General features: G+C 31.4%; 1 protein-coding gene across 1 annotated transcript; it reads right to left on the bottom strand.

Annotated features, from left to right (window-relative positions):
* Window positions 1–15,621: 15,621 nt before the first annotated feature.
* On the bottom strand, window positions 15,622–18,564 carry LOC109160947. Its single transcript, XM_019309210.1, has 3 exons — window positions 18,101–18,564; window positions 17,667–17,827; window positions 15,622–16,043 (listed from the first exon to the last, which is right to left on the bottom strand). Exons 1-3 carry the CDS (start codon window positions 18,369–18,371, stop codon window positions 15,924–15,926), a joined length of 552 nt encoding a protein of 183 aa, XP_019164755.1. The 5' UTR covers window positions 18,372–18,564; the 3' UTR covers window positions 15,622–15,923.
* Between the last annotated feature and the right edge of the window lie 515 nt (window positions 18,565–19,079).

Below are 19,079 nucleotides of genomic sequence, written 5' to 3'. Positions count from 1 at the left end.
TTTATAGATATATAATACTGCTTTAAGAGAGGTAAAACAAAAGTGGTGAAAAATAACAAAAAATTTTCCGCTAAAAATAAAGATAGCCAGCAAGGTGTTGGCCCCTCGTGCAAGAAAAGTTGATTGAATCCAGTGAATATGAGCCAACCATATATATTAAAAAGATAGGCATTCTGGTTAGCCACTGACACATATGCTCTACCACGCACTAAAACTCTGTCCCATCTTCATATATCCTTCATGTTCCCTCTCCATATTCATGGGACCATTACATATATAGAGAGCCTCCATCTTAAATTTTATTTTTTCTTTTTAAGTCACCTAGCTAGGCCGAACCTCGGGCTCAACATAGACCTCGGCCTGGGGCTCGGCTTGGGCCCCGGCCCAAGGCCTCGGTCAATGGCACCAGGCGGGGGCCTGACTACGAGTCCAGGCAAGATCCAAGTAGTTATAATTAATTGTAATAGCATTACATGCACAAACATCAATACAATCTTTGTCTCGATCTGTGGCATATATTTCATGTCTTTGTCACTTGGTATTTACTATATTCATTCGTTTATCCTTGTTGTTTAATTAATTGGATTATTTGATACGGGCCACTCAGATCAATTTAATCCATCAGTTTGATTCACTAATGAATCATTCAAACTATATGAATATAATCAACATATATCATGTGATTATCCATAGATGGACTAGGGTTTCAAGGCCAGTGAAAGTGTGTGGGCGAAACCATATAACAATAAAGTAAGGACATGTTTGTTTGTAAGTGTGGGCGAAACCATATAACCTCGAGACTTACTTTGAATTGGCATAAAAGATTAACAATGGTTATACCAGGGAGGCGACCAGATCCATTTTGCACTGTGAATCCTGATCCAAAACAACATTATATTTAGATTATGTGTATGTAATTAATATATTATGTGATTTTCAATTAGTAGATTATGTACCTACTACAATTAACATATATTATGTGTCTGCAGTTAATAAAGTATGTATATACAGTTAACATATTATGTATCTTTAATTTATTTATAGGTGCATAATCTATTAACTGAAGGTATATAATATGTTAACTACAAGGACTGCAAGCACATACTTTGAATATCATTTTGGACCTTAGGTTTAGGGATTATATGATCTTTTCCTCGATTAAAAGTTGTGAGTAATGGTAACTCGTTGGCCTTTAATTTTCACATGGTGCATTGTATTAATTCAAAAAATTAAAGTAGTATGAAAGTTGGAGTGAACATTTACATATGAGGAAGAAATATGATGAATTATATTGATTATGCCGAAAGGGCGTTCAATCCCTATATTGATTATGGTGCCTAAAATTAGGTGGACCGCCTAATGGCTGCAAAAATTGACATTTTTTGGTCAGATAAACAAAGGAAAATGATCTTCCAATTCTATGCCAATTTCTCATTGCTATGGACCCTCTTCTCCTACACCTTTTTTTGAGTATACTGACTCGGTTCTTCTCCTACACCTATTATCGCATATGCTTAGGACAATCAAATTGCTATAATATTAATTTTAGGAAGAACAAAGTTACAAACATTAATAAAGTTATTGCCTTTGATTTACGTACAAGTCCACAACAAATATTGAAAAGTGTGCTTTGAAGAATAATGAGACCTGATTTATGATTCTAGCTGGCGAAAAGATCACAAGAAGGTAAACTAATCTAAGTTTGACATAACTAATCGACTCAAACTAAAAATGTTAGATGGATAACTCTTATAAGCAATTAACTGAATTAAGTTAATACCAGGACTATGTGGTCCAATGGTACTCGGGTTGAACTTCTATTTGGAAGATTATGAGTTTGAGCCTCAGTAGAGGCGTTATTGGTTCTTTGTGTTTCAGTAAGTTGCGAAAGTATATGATCAGACACTACAATGTAATAGAGCCAGAAGCTTTCACAAAAAAAAAAGTTATTACCATCAAGTTCAATTTAATGTCCTTGAAGTTTTTTCTAACATTGTGGTTCCCACCATTAAATAATACTCCGTCAATTTTGTTAGTTAGATTGTGGAAGGGTTTAGACGATCTTGTATGGTATATATATATATATATATATATATATATATATATATATATATATACAAAATTTAAAAAATTAGTTAAAATTATGTTTTGTAATTTCTTAAACTGATGATACTTTTGAATTATCATATATTTGAATAATATAGTGATCAAAACAAAAAAAAAAATTATACTTTTATATAATAATAATTTACAAATAATACTAAGCTAACACTCACATATATGATATATTGATATGGATACACAAATAATATACATACATACATATATATATATATATATATATATATATATATATATATATATATAATTTAACATTCATATAAATATTTAATTAAAATATAATTTATAATTAAATTAATTGTTATATGATCATTTTAATAAAATTATAATTAAAAATAGGAAAAAGATATAATAGATGTAGGTGTATGGTAAGATTGGTAGATACATTAAAAATTAACGGTGTAAGGGTGATTTTGTCCAATGCAAATGAATGTACAACAATTAAAGCACAATGTATACATTTATTAGCATATAAAAAAGGGACAAAAATTAAGGACATAACTTGTATTGACACTTATTATGTTTTTAGATATATATATATATATATATATATATATATATATATATATATATATATATATATATATATATATATTTATTTATTTATTTATTGTATATGACATTGATAAATTTTTTTTACCAAAATCTTTTACTGTCTAATATGAAAATAAAATTCTTTTTTTTTTTTAAAGTGACAAAGGAATTCGCTGTCACTACCTGATAATGTGCACCGAGTAAACTCTGTCTTGTAACTTTAATTGGTAAAAGACTATAACAAGCCAACAAGGTAAATCAATCTATGTTGTCCATAGCTAAATAAAAGACATAAGAAGGTATAAATAAGTTGAGTTGTCCATAGACCATAGCCAACAAATTCAAATAAATATATTTTTATTTGTTGGTTGCCATTAATTGGCTAACATCAACTTGTGTTAAAAAAAAAAAAAAAAAAACTACTTATGCCAGCACGAGTTTAACTCACTGGTTCAGTAGACAGTATTTGAGAGAAGAAATCACGGTTTGAACTTTGGCAGTCACAATGTGAGAATTATGTCAAAGTGGACAGATTCCTTGTGCACACTGAGTCGAGATTGAGAATTCAACCTTTTGAAAGAAAAAAAATCTACTTATTATTCAAATACAAATCATATATTGCTATGCGAAATGATGAGGAATCAAAATATTTTTACTTCCAATTATAGTATTATTTGTTAAGTATTTCTTTTAGTACTTCAATTCAGTATGACGTCAATACGGGTAATTAATTAGCACATGCAAGCGTAGTAGTCGATATGATGTTGGATGGAACATATCATAAGTAAAAAAAGCTTTAAGGTTTTGGACTTTTTTCAGCAAATTATCCATCTTTGTTAGTGCCACTGCCACACCATCATAAATTTAAAGCAATGCAATTGATTAGCAGCCCCACATCCAATTGTAACATACATACATTGTACTATTTGTATATATAGAAGCATCATTACGGTTGGTTTCTAGACTTTTGAGAAGTCTACCGGAAGTTCAATACAATCGGAAAAGTTGGTGAATTATTAGAAAATATGATATTAAAAATAAATAAAAGTAGAAACTTGATAGGACTGTTTGTTGAGAGAAGAATGGAGCCTTCTTCACGTGAAGATGAAGATGAATTACCCGCACAGACTTAGCTCAATGATTTAGTGTGCAGTATTTGCAAGAAGAGACCAATGTTCGAACCTCGACGGCGATAGTGTGGGAAAGTGTGCAGGTCAAATTTCTTTTGCGCACCAACATTTGACCCTATCTGATTCAACCTTTTGGGAGAAGAAGATGGAGGATGAATCAGCCCCTTAGTGTCAGGAAGAATAATCTCTTTTTTTTTTTTTTTTTTTTTTTTTTTTTTTTTGGGTGAGAAATCTCCCCTCTTTCTTGTTTCCTCACCCCTTTTATAATTCCAGGATGAGTGTAGTGTAGGCTCCCCAACATAATGGGGCTTTAATGGGGGTTTTTAATGGGTAATAAATAGGGTGTTTATGGGTTGTATAATGGGATGGGAGGTTATGGATAATAGAAGGGAATAAATAGGTAATTAATTGGTGTTAGCGCGGTTTAATTTGATGGGGGTTAAGGGGATTTATTATTGGTAATTAGTAGGGTAATTACTTTGGGGGTTATGGATCGGAGATGTTTAGGTGGTCTGGCTGGGTTTAGGTGGTCTAATCGGGTTTCTATAATGGGTATTCATCAATTATCAATTTTCAAGACCTATAATATTTGATGAGAAAATATTAAATAATCTCTTAATAAATTTTGTTCTTCAGATAAAATAGAGAGAAAAGTAAAATATAATTGTGAAAATGGATAAATTGAAGCATATATATATATATATATATATATATATATATATATATATATATATATATATATATATATATATTTTGGAATCCTAATGCCAACTTTATTTTAATCTCAATTATGGAAAGTATCTGTTGGGATATCCAATCTTAGCTTAATACTCAGAGGTGGCACTCACAATCTCCTTTTTATCTCTACTATAAAGAGAATCCAAAGTACCAAAGCCCTCATAAAAGCCAAAATTACTTTCTCTCTCCCAATGGAAGGTTGAGATTGAGGAGAGTGGCAGAGTGCATAGAGAGAAGATTGTGATATATTATTTATGCTCTATAAAATCATATCATTATGTATGTTCCTTTTCACACTACTTAACAACTTTTTTGGATTCTACAATCATCATAATAAAATGTTAAGTCCACATCACTCTCATATCAAATTTGGGTGTACGTATTTGATGACTTTGTGATACTTTTTGGTTATATATATATATATATATATATACTTCATGTGTAAACAGATTCCAGGTAAAAAGTGTGTGACCGATTTGATCCATCCATTTGAATAGATTAATGGTTGAAGGTTACCTAGAAAATTAAAGAAAAAAGGGCGAGGTTAGTTTTATAAATACTACTTTGTAAGTTTGTAACGATTATAAAATTGACCATATATATAACTAAAACCCTCAACCATTGATGAAATACAACTTCAATGAAGTCGCCTAAATCAGGTCAAGATAACTCCAATGAAGTCGCATAAATCAGTAAAATAGTGAAATTAAGTTCTAATATCTCATATTCAACATGTTACGACTAATGTCACGCTAACTAGGCTAATATGTGATGTCCTGATACTTACACAAATCCTAATTATACATTTGTATTTTTTATTTAAAAAATACAGTCATCGACTATTGTCGACAACGTAACAAACAATTGTTTCTATTAATCGATGAATAGTCGGATAGCCCTAAGTTGTTCACTAAGAGACAAGACAGTCATGACTATCTAGATCTTGAAATGAAGGTGGTCGGGGCTTTCTTGACTTCATTTTTTTTCAAAGTTTGTTTTTCTATCGCTTATTTTTAAATAATTGTTAAAATCATTATTTTTATTTTTAATAGTACTCTTGATAATAGCTATAATTAAATATATAAAAATTTTATGCACTAATACACTAAAGTTTATAAAAAAGTTGAATTGTACTCGGGTAAAATGTTTTATCAAGTTTTATTAATAGAATTAGGCACATAAAATAAAATAGAAAAGTATCACTTTATGAGATTGAAATTGTTGTAAAAAAAAAAAAATTAGAATAAAGGTTATGTATGTATTATTCAGGTGTTGAAGCATGCATAATTGTGGGGATAAAACATGGTCGTGGGGTTTCTGCAAAAGAGAGTGCGACAAAGCAAAATCAATAGGGCCCTTCAATTGCTATATTCAAGCTTTCAAGGATTCAAAAGTAATTATGATTTTCAGTTGAGGGTGTGCAGTTTTTGCTGAATGCTAGACAACATTCTCTCTATTTTCTCACTTTTTATCCTCATTTCTCCCACAAAAAGCACAAAAATATAACCTTTTTTTTATAGCTTTATATATATATATATATATATATATATATATATATATATATGTGTGTGTGTGTGTGTGTGTGTGTGTGTGTGTGTGTGTGTGTGTGTGTGTATATATATATATATATGTGTGTGTGTGTGTGTGTGTGTGTGTGTGTATGTATGTATGTATGTTACATCAATGAATATCTAAATGCACATTCTCTATATACAATGGATTAAAATACTTAAAAATAAATTTCTTAAACTCATATTGAAGTGGTATGTAGGTTTTGAGAGATTTTATTATTATTATTATTATTATTATTATTATATTTTTTTTGTGATAAGAGAAACTCGTCGTCATTACTTGAGAATGGATATTGGGTAAACCCCACTCCACTATAACAGTTCGCAAATTATACAATGGGTGAACTGAATTAGGAAGAGCTTAAGTGACAACCTCAATCAAAAGGTACGGAAATTATACGCCACTCACTTGATTATGTGTTCAGGGCTTTGGGAGATCTTCTTGATAGGGATGAATTGCAACTTCAGTTTGAAAAGAATAATGATATATTTTCAGAACTTCAATTTGTTCTTGTTTTGTTTTGTTTTTAAAAATAAAATAAAATTGAAAACGGGTTCATTGGCTAGCTTTTTGCCAACTTATTTTATATAGAGATATTTATGTTTTGTCTTTAACATAGATAGGCCCGCATCTTTGAATTAATCTTTGTGATTATCACGCTCATGCCTACCCAATCACAAACTAAAATGATTATAATTTAAAATATGGATTAGCATGCAACAATTGACATTTATTTTAATTGTTCCTCTATATATTAATCCTTTATTATTGTGTGGTCTCAATTTTGTCAGACTAATTTTAAACTCACGTGCAATCAACAAACAGATCAGATTTAGTCTTCATGTGCGCATAAGGAATTTCTAATTCATCTTACCAGTGAGATTTAAACCCCCACACTACTGTCTTTAGTCCTAACATCATGTCAAGCGACGAACCACTACGCTAAGGCCGGGGGTATTATTATTATTATTATTATTATTATAAATTGTAATTTATGCCCTCACAAATATGTCAATTATCAATGTCACTCATGAATTAGTAGTGATGTAAATGTTGTACCTCAATTTTTAAAATAAGAAACATAATATTTTTGACTGATTTTATTGATAATGAAGAGAAATAGTATATTAAACACAAAACATTAAATCTAAAAACTATTAAAAAAAACATTTAATCTATAAATACTGGCTAATAAACCAGATACACAAATAAAACATAGGTAATTAAGAAGCTAGCATGAAACATGTGTTTAATTTTTATAATTTTTTTTTTTTTAAAAGAACACACACAAAGAAGAGGAAAGAAATTTTAGCATTATATTGGAGGATGAGCGGAATTGATGGATTTTTTGTTTTCTATATTTCGATGCGATGCATGAAAAGAAGTTGAAAGAAGAAGACATGTAAGGAGCGTGTGGGAAATTATTATTTTTATTAAATAATAATTAAAAAAAAAAACACACACACACATAAAGATAATCAAAGGGTCTGTTTCAGGGGAGCGTTGGATGTCTTTCTGTCTTTTTCATTATTTTTTTCTTCTGTTTTTTCTTTGTTCAAAGTGACTTTAATTTGTCTAACCTATAAGGCTATAACTCCTTTATTTATTTATTTATTTAACTCAACGCCATTACGTCAATGACATAACTTGTCGTCTAGTGACATAAAGTGACTCTTCCAAATGAGAGGTCATGGGTTAGAGACCCAGACAATATTGAGTATTGACTTATAACTCCTTTATTTATTTATTTATTTATTTATTTATTTAACTCAACACCATTACGTCAATGACATAACTTGTCGTCTAGTGACATAAAGTGACTCTTCCAAATGAGAGGTCATGGGTTAGAGACCCAGACAATATTGAGTATTGACTCATTGTGCGTCAGTAAGTTGAAAAAGTAATTACGCTATGAACAGATATTACATTGTAACAAAGACCGTACTCAAAAAAAAAAAAAAAAAAAAAAAACTCAACGCCATTACCAATGTTCTTAAACAATTGAGAAATCTTTTATTCAGATGACAAAATATAAGTTAAAATAGCAGTTTGAGAATTGTATTTTCGGATAATTACATGCGTATACTAAAAAAAAAAAAAAGAGTTTAAAGATAAATAAACAGAATCATAGTGAGTTACAAATGTGACATCACTATGCTTCTATATTTAGTTACTATGTGAACGTTTAAAAAAAAAAAATCAATACTTGTCAATTCTCGGTGAAATAGTCAATTTATGAGTAGTTAATTAATAAAAATCAAGAATTTTTTCTTTTTAAAATCTTTGAAGTAACGGATTAGGGCGCGACTGGTGGTCAAGGGGTTCAGCCGATCAAGTGATTAGACAGGACTTCTTTGACACATCCAGTCCGGTGCAACTTGAGACATAGGAACAACCTAAGTTGCTAATACCAGATTAGGGTTTGATGATCAACCTATTCAGGATACAATACAGATCCCTTAGAGTTGGGGTTCAGCCTTTTGGAAGAAGGATACAATACATATATATATACATGTGGGTGTATTATACTACAACTAGGATTGTTAGAGTCCTAACACAGCGATTTCAGTAAGAAAAAGAAAATATTTTGTAAGAAATAATTATAGAAATGAAGTAGAAGACTCATAGTGGTAGCCACATCAAAATCCCACCAAGTATACCCTAAAAGAAACTGCAGATATTTGTCCCAATTTCACAATTAAGTAGCTAATATGAACACATCAAGCAGGTTATTCAATCCAGCACTTTGAAATGATCATTTCTTGGATACTGTCCCTATTGCATATAAATCAACATTCTATGTAAAAAGAAAGACTAATGAATCTTGACCAAATAATTAATGTATTTTATGCTCATTTTTTCCATTTAATTAAGTGCAGCCTGCTGCCACACAAGATTTTTATTTATTATTTTTTTTAAAACAAATACTTTGAATAGATTAAGTAAAGGGTGTTGTTTTTGCTTGAATTATATATAAGAATTTTTCAAAGGACAGCTGTTTTGTAAACTTTTGAAGATGATCTAATTATAGCATGCATGCATGTCCTCTTCTCATTGTTTGATTTTTTTATTTTTTATTTTTATTATTTTTTTGTTCTAGCTAGCCTATCTACTTTCTCTATTTCTTTTTGGCAGCATACATAATACATAATTTGATTTGGCAATTAAAGGTTATGGTGAGGTGAGGGATATTAATTATTTGAATTGTGAGACATAGCTAGGTTGATAAAACAAATTTAAAAGTTGTAATAATTTATTTATAGGAAAAATTACAGTTTTAGATAGATAGTCCTTGATTGAGTTATAGGGCAGATGTAATTTTCATTTCTAATTAACATGGAATTGCAATTGACCTCCTAATGTGCCATCAAAATGTGTAATTATTTCTTGTTTTAATGGATAGAGTTATTTCTCACAAAAGCCTAAACAACACTAATATAGATATGAAAAATCTAAACAACTTAACACCCAACAAGTTTCAACTATACACGAGAGAGGATCTTCGTGAATGATTAAGTCGATTTTGGATGGAGAAGAGAGAGAGAGCATTTGTTGGGGTTTAGGATATTTTTAATGTCAGAATTAGAATTATTAATGAGTTAATACCCAAAATCGTCCTCGACTATAGTGGTTTTTCTCAATTTCGTCCTAAACGATTTTGGTGACCTAATATCGTCCCAGACTTTTGTGTTTCGCTCAATTTAGTCCCAGACTTTTGTGTTTCTGCTCAATTTAGTCCCTCATTTGTTATTCTGTCCATTTGGTGTTAAATAAATAGACAATTCAATAATTTTAATATTGGCATCTCTTTACTCATAGACATGTGAACTGTGAAATCTTTTTTTTTCTTTTTTTTTTTTACGAATTACTCCCAGAATTACTCCTAAAACTGCGAATATAAAATTTGATTTGCAGGTCCGGGAGTAATTCTGAGTGTAATTCGTACAAGAAAGAGGAATTTCGCACTTCACAAGTTGAAAGTAAAGAGAGATCAATATTGACATTACTGAATTGTCCCTTTATTTAACACCAATTTGACGGAATAACAAATGGAGGACTAAATTGAGCGAAACACAAAAGTCTGGGACGATATTAGGTCACCAAAGTCGTTTAGGACGAAATTGAGAAAAATCACTATAGTCAAGGAGAATTTTGGGTATTAATAATTGAAAGAAATACTTATACAATTCATGCCAAACCACGTGTAGATTTATCCATCCAAAATAACAATCTCCGATCCATCAAAATAAGTACTAAACTAACTAGGGGTATTACTACAACTCCATATTAATTAGGAACGAAAATTAAACATGCATTACAACTCAGCGATTAAAATTACAATTTTCTCTAATTTATATAAAAAAAATTAATTTACAACTAGTTAATGAATTTAAAAAAAAAAATTATTCTTATCACCACATTTATTGTAAAGCTAACTTATGCATAATTTGGATATCGAAAATTCAGATTTCATGAGTTTGATATTCCTTTAGATGACATAAACCTTTATTCATAACTGATTATGTAAGACTGTGTGGCCTCTTATTTTACGTAACTGCTCTTAGTTTGCTATCCACACACACACACACACACACACACACACACACACACACACACACACACACACACATATATATATATATATATATATATATATATATATATATATATATATATATATATATATATATATATAAAAGGTATTTCATGAATGTAATTTGTACTTAATAAAATTATACATAGTCAATTTCCTAACAAACCACATAATATAATTAATTTTATCAAACATATAATACTGTAAAAATTATCAACATATTATCTTACAATATAATATAGGTAGTTCGGCATGCGGGTGCATAGAAGACTAGATTAGTTATTCTATTAACAGCATGCTAACTAGTTAATTATTTTATGTATCACGCACTTAATTTGTTAGTTTAACTAAAATTTTATTTTGGTTTTGTTAATAAAAAAATCTTAAGTACAATTCTCTTAAAACAAAATGTTTAAATTAGTCATTGAACTGAACACAAAAATGCAATCAGGCCATTGAACATAAAAAATGTTCAATTAGATTCCTCAACTAGCCAACTCTGTTCAATTATACTAATTAACAGGTTGATCCCTTCCTCAACAGGTTACCTTGCCATGGTGGCGTCTACGTGAATTATTAAATTAAATATATTTTTATTATCTTTTAAAATTTTCTTGACACTAATTTTTACATGAATATGTTTTCACTTAACTTAGCTTGAATCTTCTCATATATATATATATATATATATATATATATATATATATATATATATATATACATACTTTTAAATTAGTTGTGATAGTTTTTGTTAAACATTGGCAGTTATGTATTGCATTAGTCATCAGTCATCTTCTCAAAAAATATGTTTAATTTAATAATCCACAATTCACAATCTCATATCTAAACTTGACTAAAATTTCGTGGATTGTATTGCATTACATTAGAAGTTTTAAATAAGTTGTTATACAGTGGACCATGGTTCACATGCACAACGTTATGTATCAAATGAAAGGACCATGATCCAATATGATTGTAAAATGAAACTATAGTAGAGTTCAAACGATATTTTAGTGTTTGCTAAAATAAAACTAGTGTGTGTGAAAAATAAAACTAAAAAACAGAACTCATGCAATAACGTATATTGTTAAATTAAGCTTTAGTAGAATTAAAGTTATCAAATGAAACTGTAGTAAAATTAAAGTGATATTTTAGTGTTACTATGTTGGAAAATGAAAATTGAAATATAATAATATTATCAAATGAAACTGAAGTATAATATTAAAATGATATGACGTCGTTTTAGTTTATGTTCTACGCTGTCATTTTTCTTTTCTCTAATTTTGGGCTTAATAAATGTTACGGAGTATAAGAGAGAGAATACTATAACCCATTATCAAAGAAAGTGAAATGGGTTTAACATGGAGCCCAACAATATGTTCAAGTGTTATGTTTGGTTGTAGTTAATGTTACTAAAGTTGATGGATTAAGTTATTCTCCAAGAATTACAAATTCAATTGATTAGCCTTGATGTTGATGTGGTCCATTTTTTATTGGGCCTGTCTAGAGCCGAATCTTCATACCTATAATTCAGGCAAATTATTCTATGGACCATGGTCCACACAATGTTATGTGCACCATAATAAAAAGTACATTTTTATTATACTAAATGTACATTATTTTTGTACTGAATGTACATTATACAATATAATGTACACTCAGAACAAAACTAATGTACATCCCTTGAATACAATGTAAATTATTTTTGTATTGAATATATATTATTGTTGTATTAAATTTACATTATTTTACAGTAGACAAAATATGGTCTACATAATTTGTGTAGACCATGGTCCACACAATAATGATTGTATAATTCATCTAACGTGCACAAGTGAGACCACATATTCCATGAGTTTCGTGAGACCTTTTAGAAATACACAGAAACTACTACACGAATGCATAAATACTAGATTGTGTACATTCGTGTTTGATAAATTGCACATAATTTAGGGTATACGATCGGAGCGTAGTCCCATAACCTCGTGAACCTCAAATCTAGGATATTTCTATTCCACTATGCAATGATGAGAGTGGCAAGTGAATATATTGTGGTCAGAAGTGCCTAAGAGCATCCATATTTGTGGATAATAGGGAGATATTTCAGAATGAATTCTCCCCACCCAAGATAATAACTAATGTGGGGAAGAGATAATGTGAGAAATAATTGGTCTGCAAATGAAGAGATAATGCAGAAATGGTGGGACCCACCACAAAAGCCACCACTGGTGACAGCCACGCGTAGCTGTCACCAGTGCGCGCACGCGCCCGTCAGGCGCGCCTGACAGTCTGAATTTTATTTATTTATTTTTTTAAAAATTTAATTTTCCTTTTTTTTTTTCTCTCCCCTCCCATCTTCTCTTTCCTAATCACTCTTACATTATCCCCCTATTCTCCCCAACAAATGTGGATGCTCTAAGGTGGGTTCAAGGTTCAAAAATTCCTTCCGATCCACTAGCAATTAATGTACTTTTTATATGTGAGGCGGAGCGGACATGCCTGACTACCGACAGGGCTTACACATGTTAGATGTAAGTTGGAAATTTTTTTAATTTTTAATTACAATTCCTTAATTATAACGTGATAGATAATTTTACTCTATATGAGATTTTTTCTATGAGAGGTTCATACAATATACTCATACGTTAAAAAAAAAAAAAAAAACAAACAAAAACAAAAACAAAAAATGATAACCAGACATTCCAAACTTTGGTGTGGTTTGCTTCCATCTTAGATCCATTTACAACTATATAAACACTTCAATGTACTGCTAGAATGTGTTTACTGAAGATATAAAAATTTTTTGTATCAAGATTTACAATGCAATATAAATTCTAATCCATCGTATAACAATTGTAAATTGGCTGGAAGTTACTCCAGACAAGTCCGCCTTAACATGGGCTAAATATGCCCAACCTAACCCCTTTTAATAGCTCTCATCATCTCATGTTAGGATAGTAACATATATATATATATATATATATATATATATATATATATATATATATTGATTACAGAAGATAGTCTCATACACTGATTCTTCTCTTTTGTCTCTGTAATTTTTTTTTTCTTTTAGTTTCTAAATAGGCATTTTGTTCATTTAATCTATTTACTCTAAATTTTGGTATAATTAGAAAAATAAATGGTGTTAAAATGATCGTTAATTTTACTGACATGTTATGTCACCTACTCACCTCATATTGTATTTTATTAATATTTTCAATTGAAATCGAAAAAATAACAAAAGAAAAATATAAAGAGACAAAAATGTCTTTACTAAAAATAGAAAAAATAATAAAAAGGATTAAAAGTATCCAATAAATAGTAATCCGAGACTTTAAATGACAAAAACGATAGTCTCTATGACTAAATTTGAAATTGTCACCAAAGACAAGACGAGACATCTGGTAGAATTAATTCTTTTAAATATTACATTAATAAAATAAGATATGAGTTGACATGTCACATCAGTGATTAAATTGACGAGATAGTGATGATGTCAATGCAACGTTAGGTACTTTGACTACATTTTCTCAGTACATTTCACATATATCTTTTTCATACTTTTAGAAAATGTAATAAACTTAAAGAGGCAAAGAAGATGGATGAAATCCTAAGACCTTTTTTTTTTTTTTAATAAAAATCCAAAACTCTAGTTGTTCTATTATCTACAATTTTTTTTTATTTGAATGCTACTGGCTCTATTACATTGAGGCTCGAACTCACAACCTTCCAAATAGAAGTCCAACCCGGGTACCATTGAATGCGAACTTTTAATAATTAAAAACCTATTATTATAAGAGAGTTTGGATAAATAAATAATAATAAAAATATATTTATTTTTGTATGATAGAGTACATACATTGTATTGTTGCAGTAATGATGCAAACCAAATCTAATTGGGCTGTAATGAAGAAACATGTTCGTGTTAGCTAGCCTAGTGATCTGACCTGGAAATACTTCAATGATTGACTTTTGGTGGAAATAATATGAGATATATAGATGTGTGACTTCAAAAGAAACAAAGCTGCACCACACAAACAGCTATCATTAAGCTGTACTACTTCCCCCTTTCATGCCATCTCTAACTAATTTATTCATGCTTTGCTTCATCATTCCAACATTAAACCTTCCCCACAGATGGCCAAATTTCCTCCCTCAATCAGTATTTAGTACCCACAAGAAAATAATCACATTCGTTGCGATTCTCAGGTTCAATCATGTGTTTTTATCCATAATTTGTCGCGTAGGAACCGATTGAGCTATTCCAACATTAAATCTCTTGTGGAAAAGGCTGATAAAGGACCAAGTCCAGTAATTGTTGGATAGAAGATTGTTGGGTGGAGGCCGGTAAAGGACTAAGTCCACTACTTTGTATCTCGAAAATGTGGTGGCAGTACATATATAAGGAAATAAAATTGAGCCTTTGTTGTGAGCTATAGTTTTTGGTGTAGTAGTAAATGCTTCATCCTAGCTAACAAGTGGTATGGTCACGAGTTCAAGCCAACAAGAGTGAAAACTGCACAGTTAAAATTGACTGTCTGGGAGGGAGAATTGTTGGGGGGAGGTCGGTGAAGGGTAAAGTCCAACAATCGGTGGTTAGGAGGATTGTTAGGTGGAGGCTAATAAATGGCCAAGTCCAATACCCTGCCTCTCAAAAATATAATGTAACTGAACTATACCTTTTGGTATAGTGATAAGCGTTTAATTCTAATAAGAAGTATTAAAACTAGGTTACGGGTTTGAGCTCTTATATCCAATGTTGAAAAAATCGCTAGGCGCTTGGGGATCGCCTAGAGCGCCTAGAACACCTAGGGGTGTGCCTCCGCTTAGGCTGTCTAGGAGGCCGACCCCTAGCGCCTAGGCGCGATTTTTGCAACTGCTTATATCTACTTTTATACATTTTATAACGGAATATAAAGCAATATTGCATAAAGGAGATATATACAGCACTCTGGGAGCATACTCATTTTTTCCATGCTCATAAATGGTGTTAAACAGTCATGCAAGGTTGCATTGATTCCTGTTCATATATATACAAAAAAAAAAAGGTATTTAATTTATTAATAATTACTCAAACATCACTCGAATTAAGCAAAGTAGTAGCAGTGCAGGTGATTCTGAGTTCCTCGTGAAACCGTTCGGAACAACGTAGGTTAGTTTTCCATAATGTTCCAAGATCACCTGATCTGATGTCGTCCAATCAAATCCAGCGCCGCCGCGCGCCGCCGCAACTAGCTCCCGGACTCTGTAATGCTATCCAGAGAAGGGCGCCACGATTTTGACCTTGAACCCGCCGCCGCCGTGATTGTCAGCCCGCCGCCCCTTCTTTGTCTGATCTCATTTTTCACTGCCTGAAAAATTTCCCAATCATTAATCAAGAAAATTTTGAGATAATGTGTACTTCCGACAAAATAGTAAGGACGCGAGTATTATGTTCATATTATCCTTAATGTCATATGGGGTCTAATGTTATGTTTAGTCTTAAACTTTCAAATTAACTGCACAAGGTTTTTTGATTGTCAAATTGTTACTATCTTTGTTCTAAGTTAACCACCTAGAATCTGTCAACTTTCAAAATAACCAGCTACTTTGATAATTGAAGGACCCTAGGTGGTTAACTTGGACTAAAGAGGATAATAATTTAAAATTCGAAAGACCAAAGGTGATCAATTTGAAAATTTAGGACTAAATGTGACAAAATCGAAGGATCTCAGATGGTATGAACTCGTTCACTCATTCATATTAATAGAAGAAAGCCAACTACACATAAGTTGAAGACGCTTCTATTACATTCAAAATGGGTGGTCACAAGATTGGATTTTGGATTGTATGATGACCAAAGCTTACAATAGAATATATAGATCTATTTTTAGAAATGTTATTACCTATTTAATGAACCAAACATGATGTAAATGTCTCCTTTTAACTAAATAAAAAAAAATGATTAAAAGTTTCATTTTGGATACTAATAACTGATTTTTCTTGTGCTGCCAAATTGCATATATATTATTCACTCATTTGGTTTGTACAATTGTTTATTCCCTGTCAGGTTCAGCCATAGCTGGAGTTCAGTTTTTATTTGCTTTCATGCATCTTTGTGTCAGAAATTATAGTTGTACAAAATTACCCAAAAAAAGGTTCATGATCTATTAGTTTGTATAATACCCCCCAAAAAAGGTTCACGGTCTATTTAGAGTTTGTAATGCATTTTTATTTTTAATCTTGTTCAAAAGATTAAACCCCAATCCTAAAAACCCTACATTTCGTCTCGACAGATAATAATTATTCTTCTTATTATCTGTCTAAAGGGATTGCAGATTTGCAGCAGAGGAGAAAATCAAGTCCCACAACTAGCTTAGATTGATTTTAAAACTTGTAGTATAATTCTGACATGTTTAAATAGTCTCTTCCTATTTTATTTAGAGATAGATATATTTTCCTTACTATATTTCCTATAGAGAAAAATTATATTTTAACATAATTGACCACTCATATAAATGGACCCCAACCGGGATATATATATGTAGGCAACATCAAATGGTCTTCTTTAAAAAAATAAAATTTGTCTATAATAATAAGTAGGTAAGTAAATAGTATTGATTTAGGCCTGGTAAGTAAATAGTATTGATTTAGGCCTGGTTTGGTCAAAAATTAGCTTATAGGCTAATTTTGGCTTATTTGACCACTATTAATTGTTTGATTTAGTTAAAATATCAATATGAATGTTTGGTTAATTAGTTTTTTACAACTCCAAAAGGCTAAAATCTAAAAAATACTTCAAGCAACTTTTTCAATTACCTTTTTGAGAAAAGAAATTATACCAAACAGCTATCAACTAACCGCTAATTTACCAAATACTTTTCTACAATCAGCTAATATTATCAAATATTTATACCCTCTAATTAACACAATCAGCTAACAGCTAATAACTATCCGCAAACAGCCATTTTACTAATATTGAAATTATGAATTACCTTCTCTGAGTCGGAGTTTCCAGGTTTTAATACTTGCGAGCTTGAGCTGTGCTCCTCTGCATCTGCCTGCAACTTCTCCTCTGACATCTCTGCAGCCTCCTGCTGCTGCTGCTTCTTCTTCATCTTTGCATACTTCTTAGCTCTCAACACCTTCATCACATCTACATAAACCCCCACAAACACAAACAAACAAGAATTTATTTCCACATTTAATTCAATTCCTCCATGATCAAAACAAACAAGCATTTATCCACATTTTCAGGCCTCCCGAGCATATATAATATATAAACATAAATGTACAATCCAACGATCAGTTTACACTTTCAATTGAGATATCACCTATGCTTCAATTTGATATCAGAATCAGCCAACCCCATGCTAAAGTTCATTGGTTTGAATCTCTGTTATCAGAGATAAAAAAGAATAGAACAAACCTTGGGTTGTGACGAGTCGATAAGCTCTGCCAAGAACCAGCGTATCGTTTGGGCGGAGAAGCTTAACGCGGGTGAACCGGACGGTCTTCTCATCGGCGGCGGCGGTGGTGGCGGCGGCGGCGACGGGGAGTGGGATTATGAGGGAGACATAATGTCCGGGGTTCAATTTCATGATCTCACTAGCGAGTATGGGACAATACATCCTTTCTATCTTCCCAGTTGGGTGCTGTATAACTAATGCTGCGGCATCTACAGCCTGGCAATTCCCCATTGTTTTCTGGGTATGCAATCTTTGTCACCTCAAAAAGAAAAAGAAAATGGAGAAGAAGAAGAAGAAGAAGAGAGAGGATAAGGAGGAAGAAGAAGATGATGAAATAGTTAACAATAAAGAGTCTCTTTCTAAGGAGTGCCCACCAACATGCTGGATGGTAAAATAGGTCTCACTCAAGCTAGCAAAGCAGTCCCCTCCCACCCTCCCTCCCTCTCCAACCACCTCTTTCATATATATATATATATAATCATAATCGGGATTAGCGTAATGATTCATAGCCTGACTTAATGTCACGACTTAAGGTGACAGTGTGAATGTACGAAGACTAAGGTTTAACCGATGAACTAATTGTGACGATTTTCTTATGTAGTAGTTCTAGGGACAGGGTTCCTTAATAACGTACAGTGTGGAGGTATGAAAACTAAGGTTTGACCAATGAACCAATTGCGTAACTAGCGATTTATTTCTGTAGTGGTTCTAGGGACAGGGTTCCTTAATAATCGACAATGTGGAGGTACCAAGACTAAGGTTTGACCAATGAACTAATTGCATAACTGGCGATTTACTTCTGTAGTGGTTCTAAGAACAGGGTTCCTTAATAACCAACAATGTGAAGGTACGAAGACTAAGGTTTGACCAATGAACTAATTGCATAACTGGCGATTTACTTCTGTGGTGGTTCTAGGAACAGGGCTCCTTAATAACTAA

The sequence above is a fragment of the Ipomoea nil genome, unplaced genomic scaffold (assembly GCF_001879475.1).
Source record: "Ipomoea nil cultivar Tokyo-kokei standard unplaced genomic scaffold, Asagao_1.1 scaffold2921, whole genome shotgun sequence".
In the NCBI taxonomy this organism is placed as follows: domain Eukaryota; kingdom Viridiplantae; phylum Streptophyta; class Magnoliopsida; order Solanales; family Convolvulaceae; genus Ipomoea; species Ipomoea nil.
This window is presented reverse-complemented; position numbering and strand designations above follow the sequence as displayed.

Bases quoted from the DNA above. Each gene is read 5' to 3' on its own strand.
- LOC109160947 (XM_019309210.1), bottom strand. From the start codon at position 18,371: ATGGGGAATTGCCAGGCTGTAGATGCCGCAGCATTAGTTATACAGCAC. The intron at 17,828-18,100 runs GTTTGTTCTATT...GGGTTTATGTAG, and splicing joins TCGACTCGTCACAACCCAAG to ATGTGATGAAGGTGTTGAGA. The intron at 16,044-17,666 runs GTAATTCATAAT...GAAATTTTTCAG, and splicing joins GAAACTCCGACTCAGAGAAG to GCAGTGAAAAATGAGATCAG.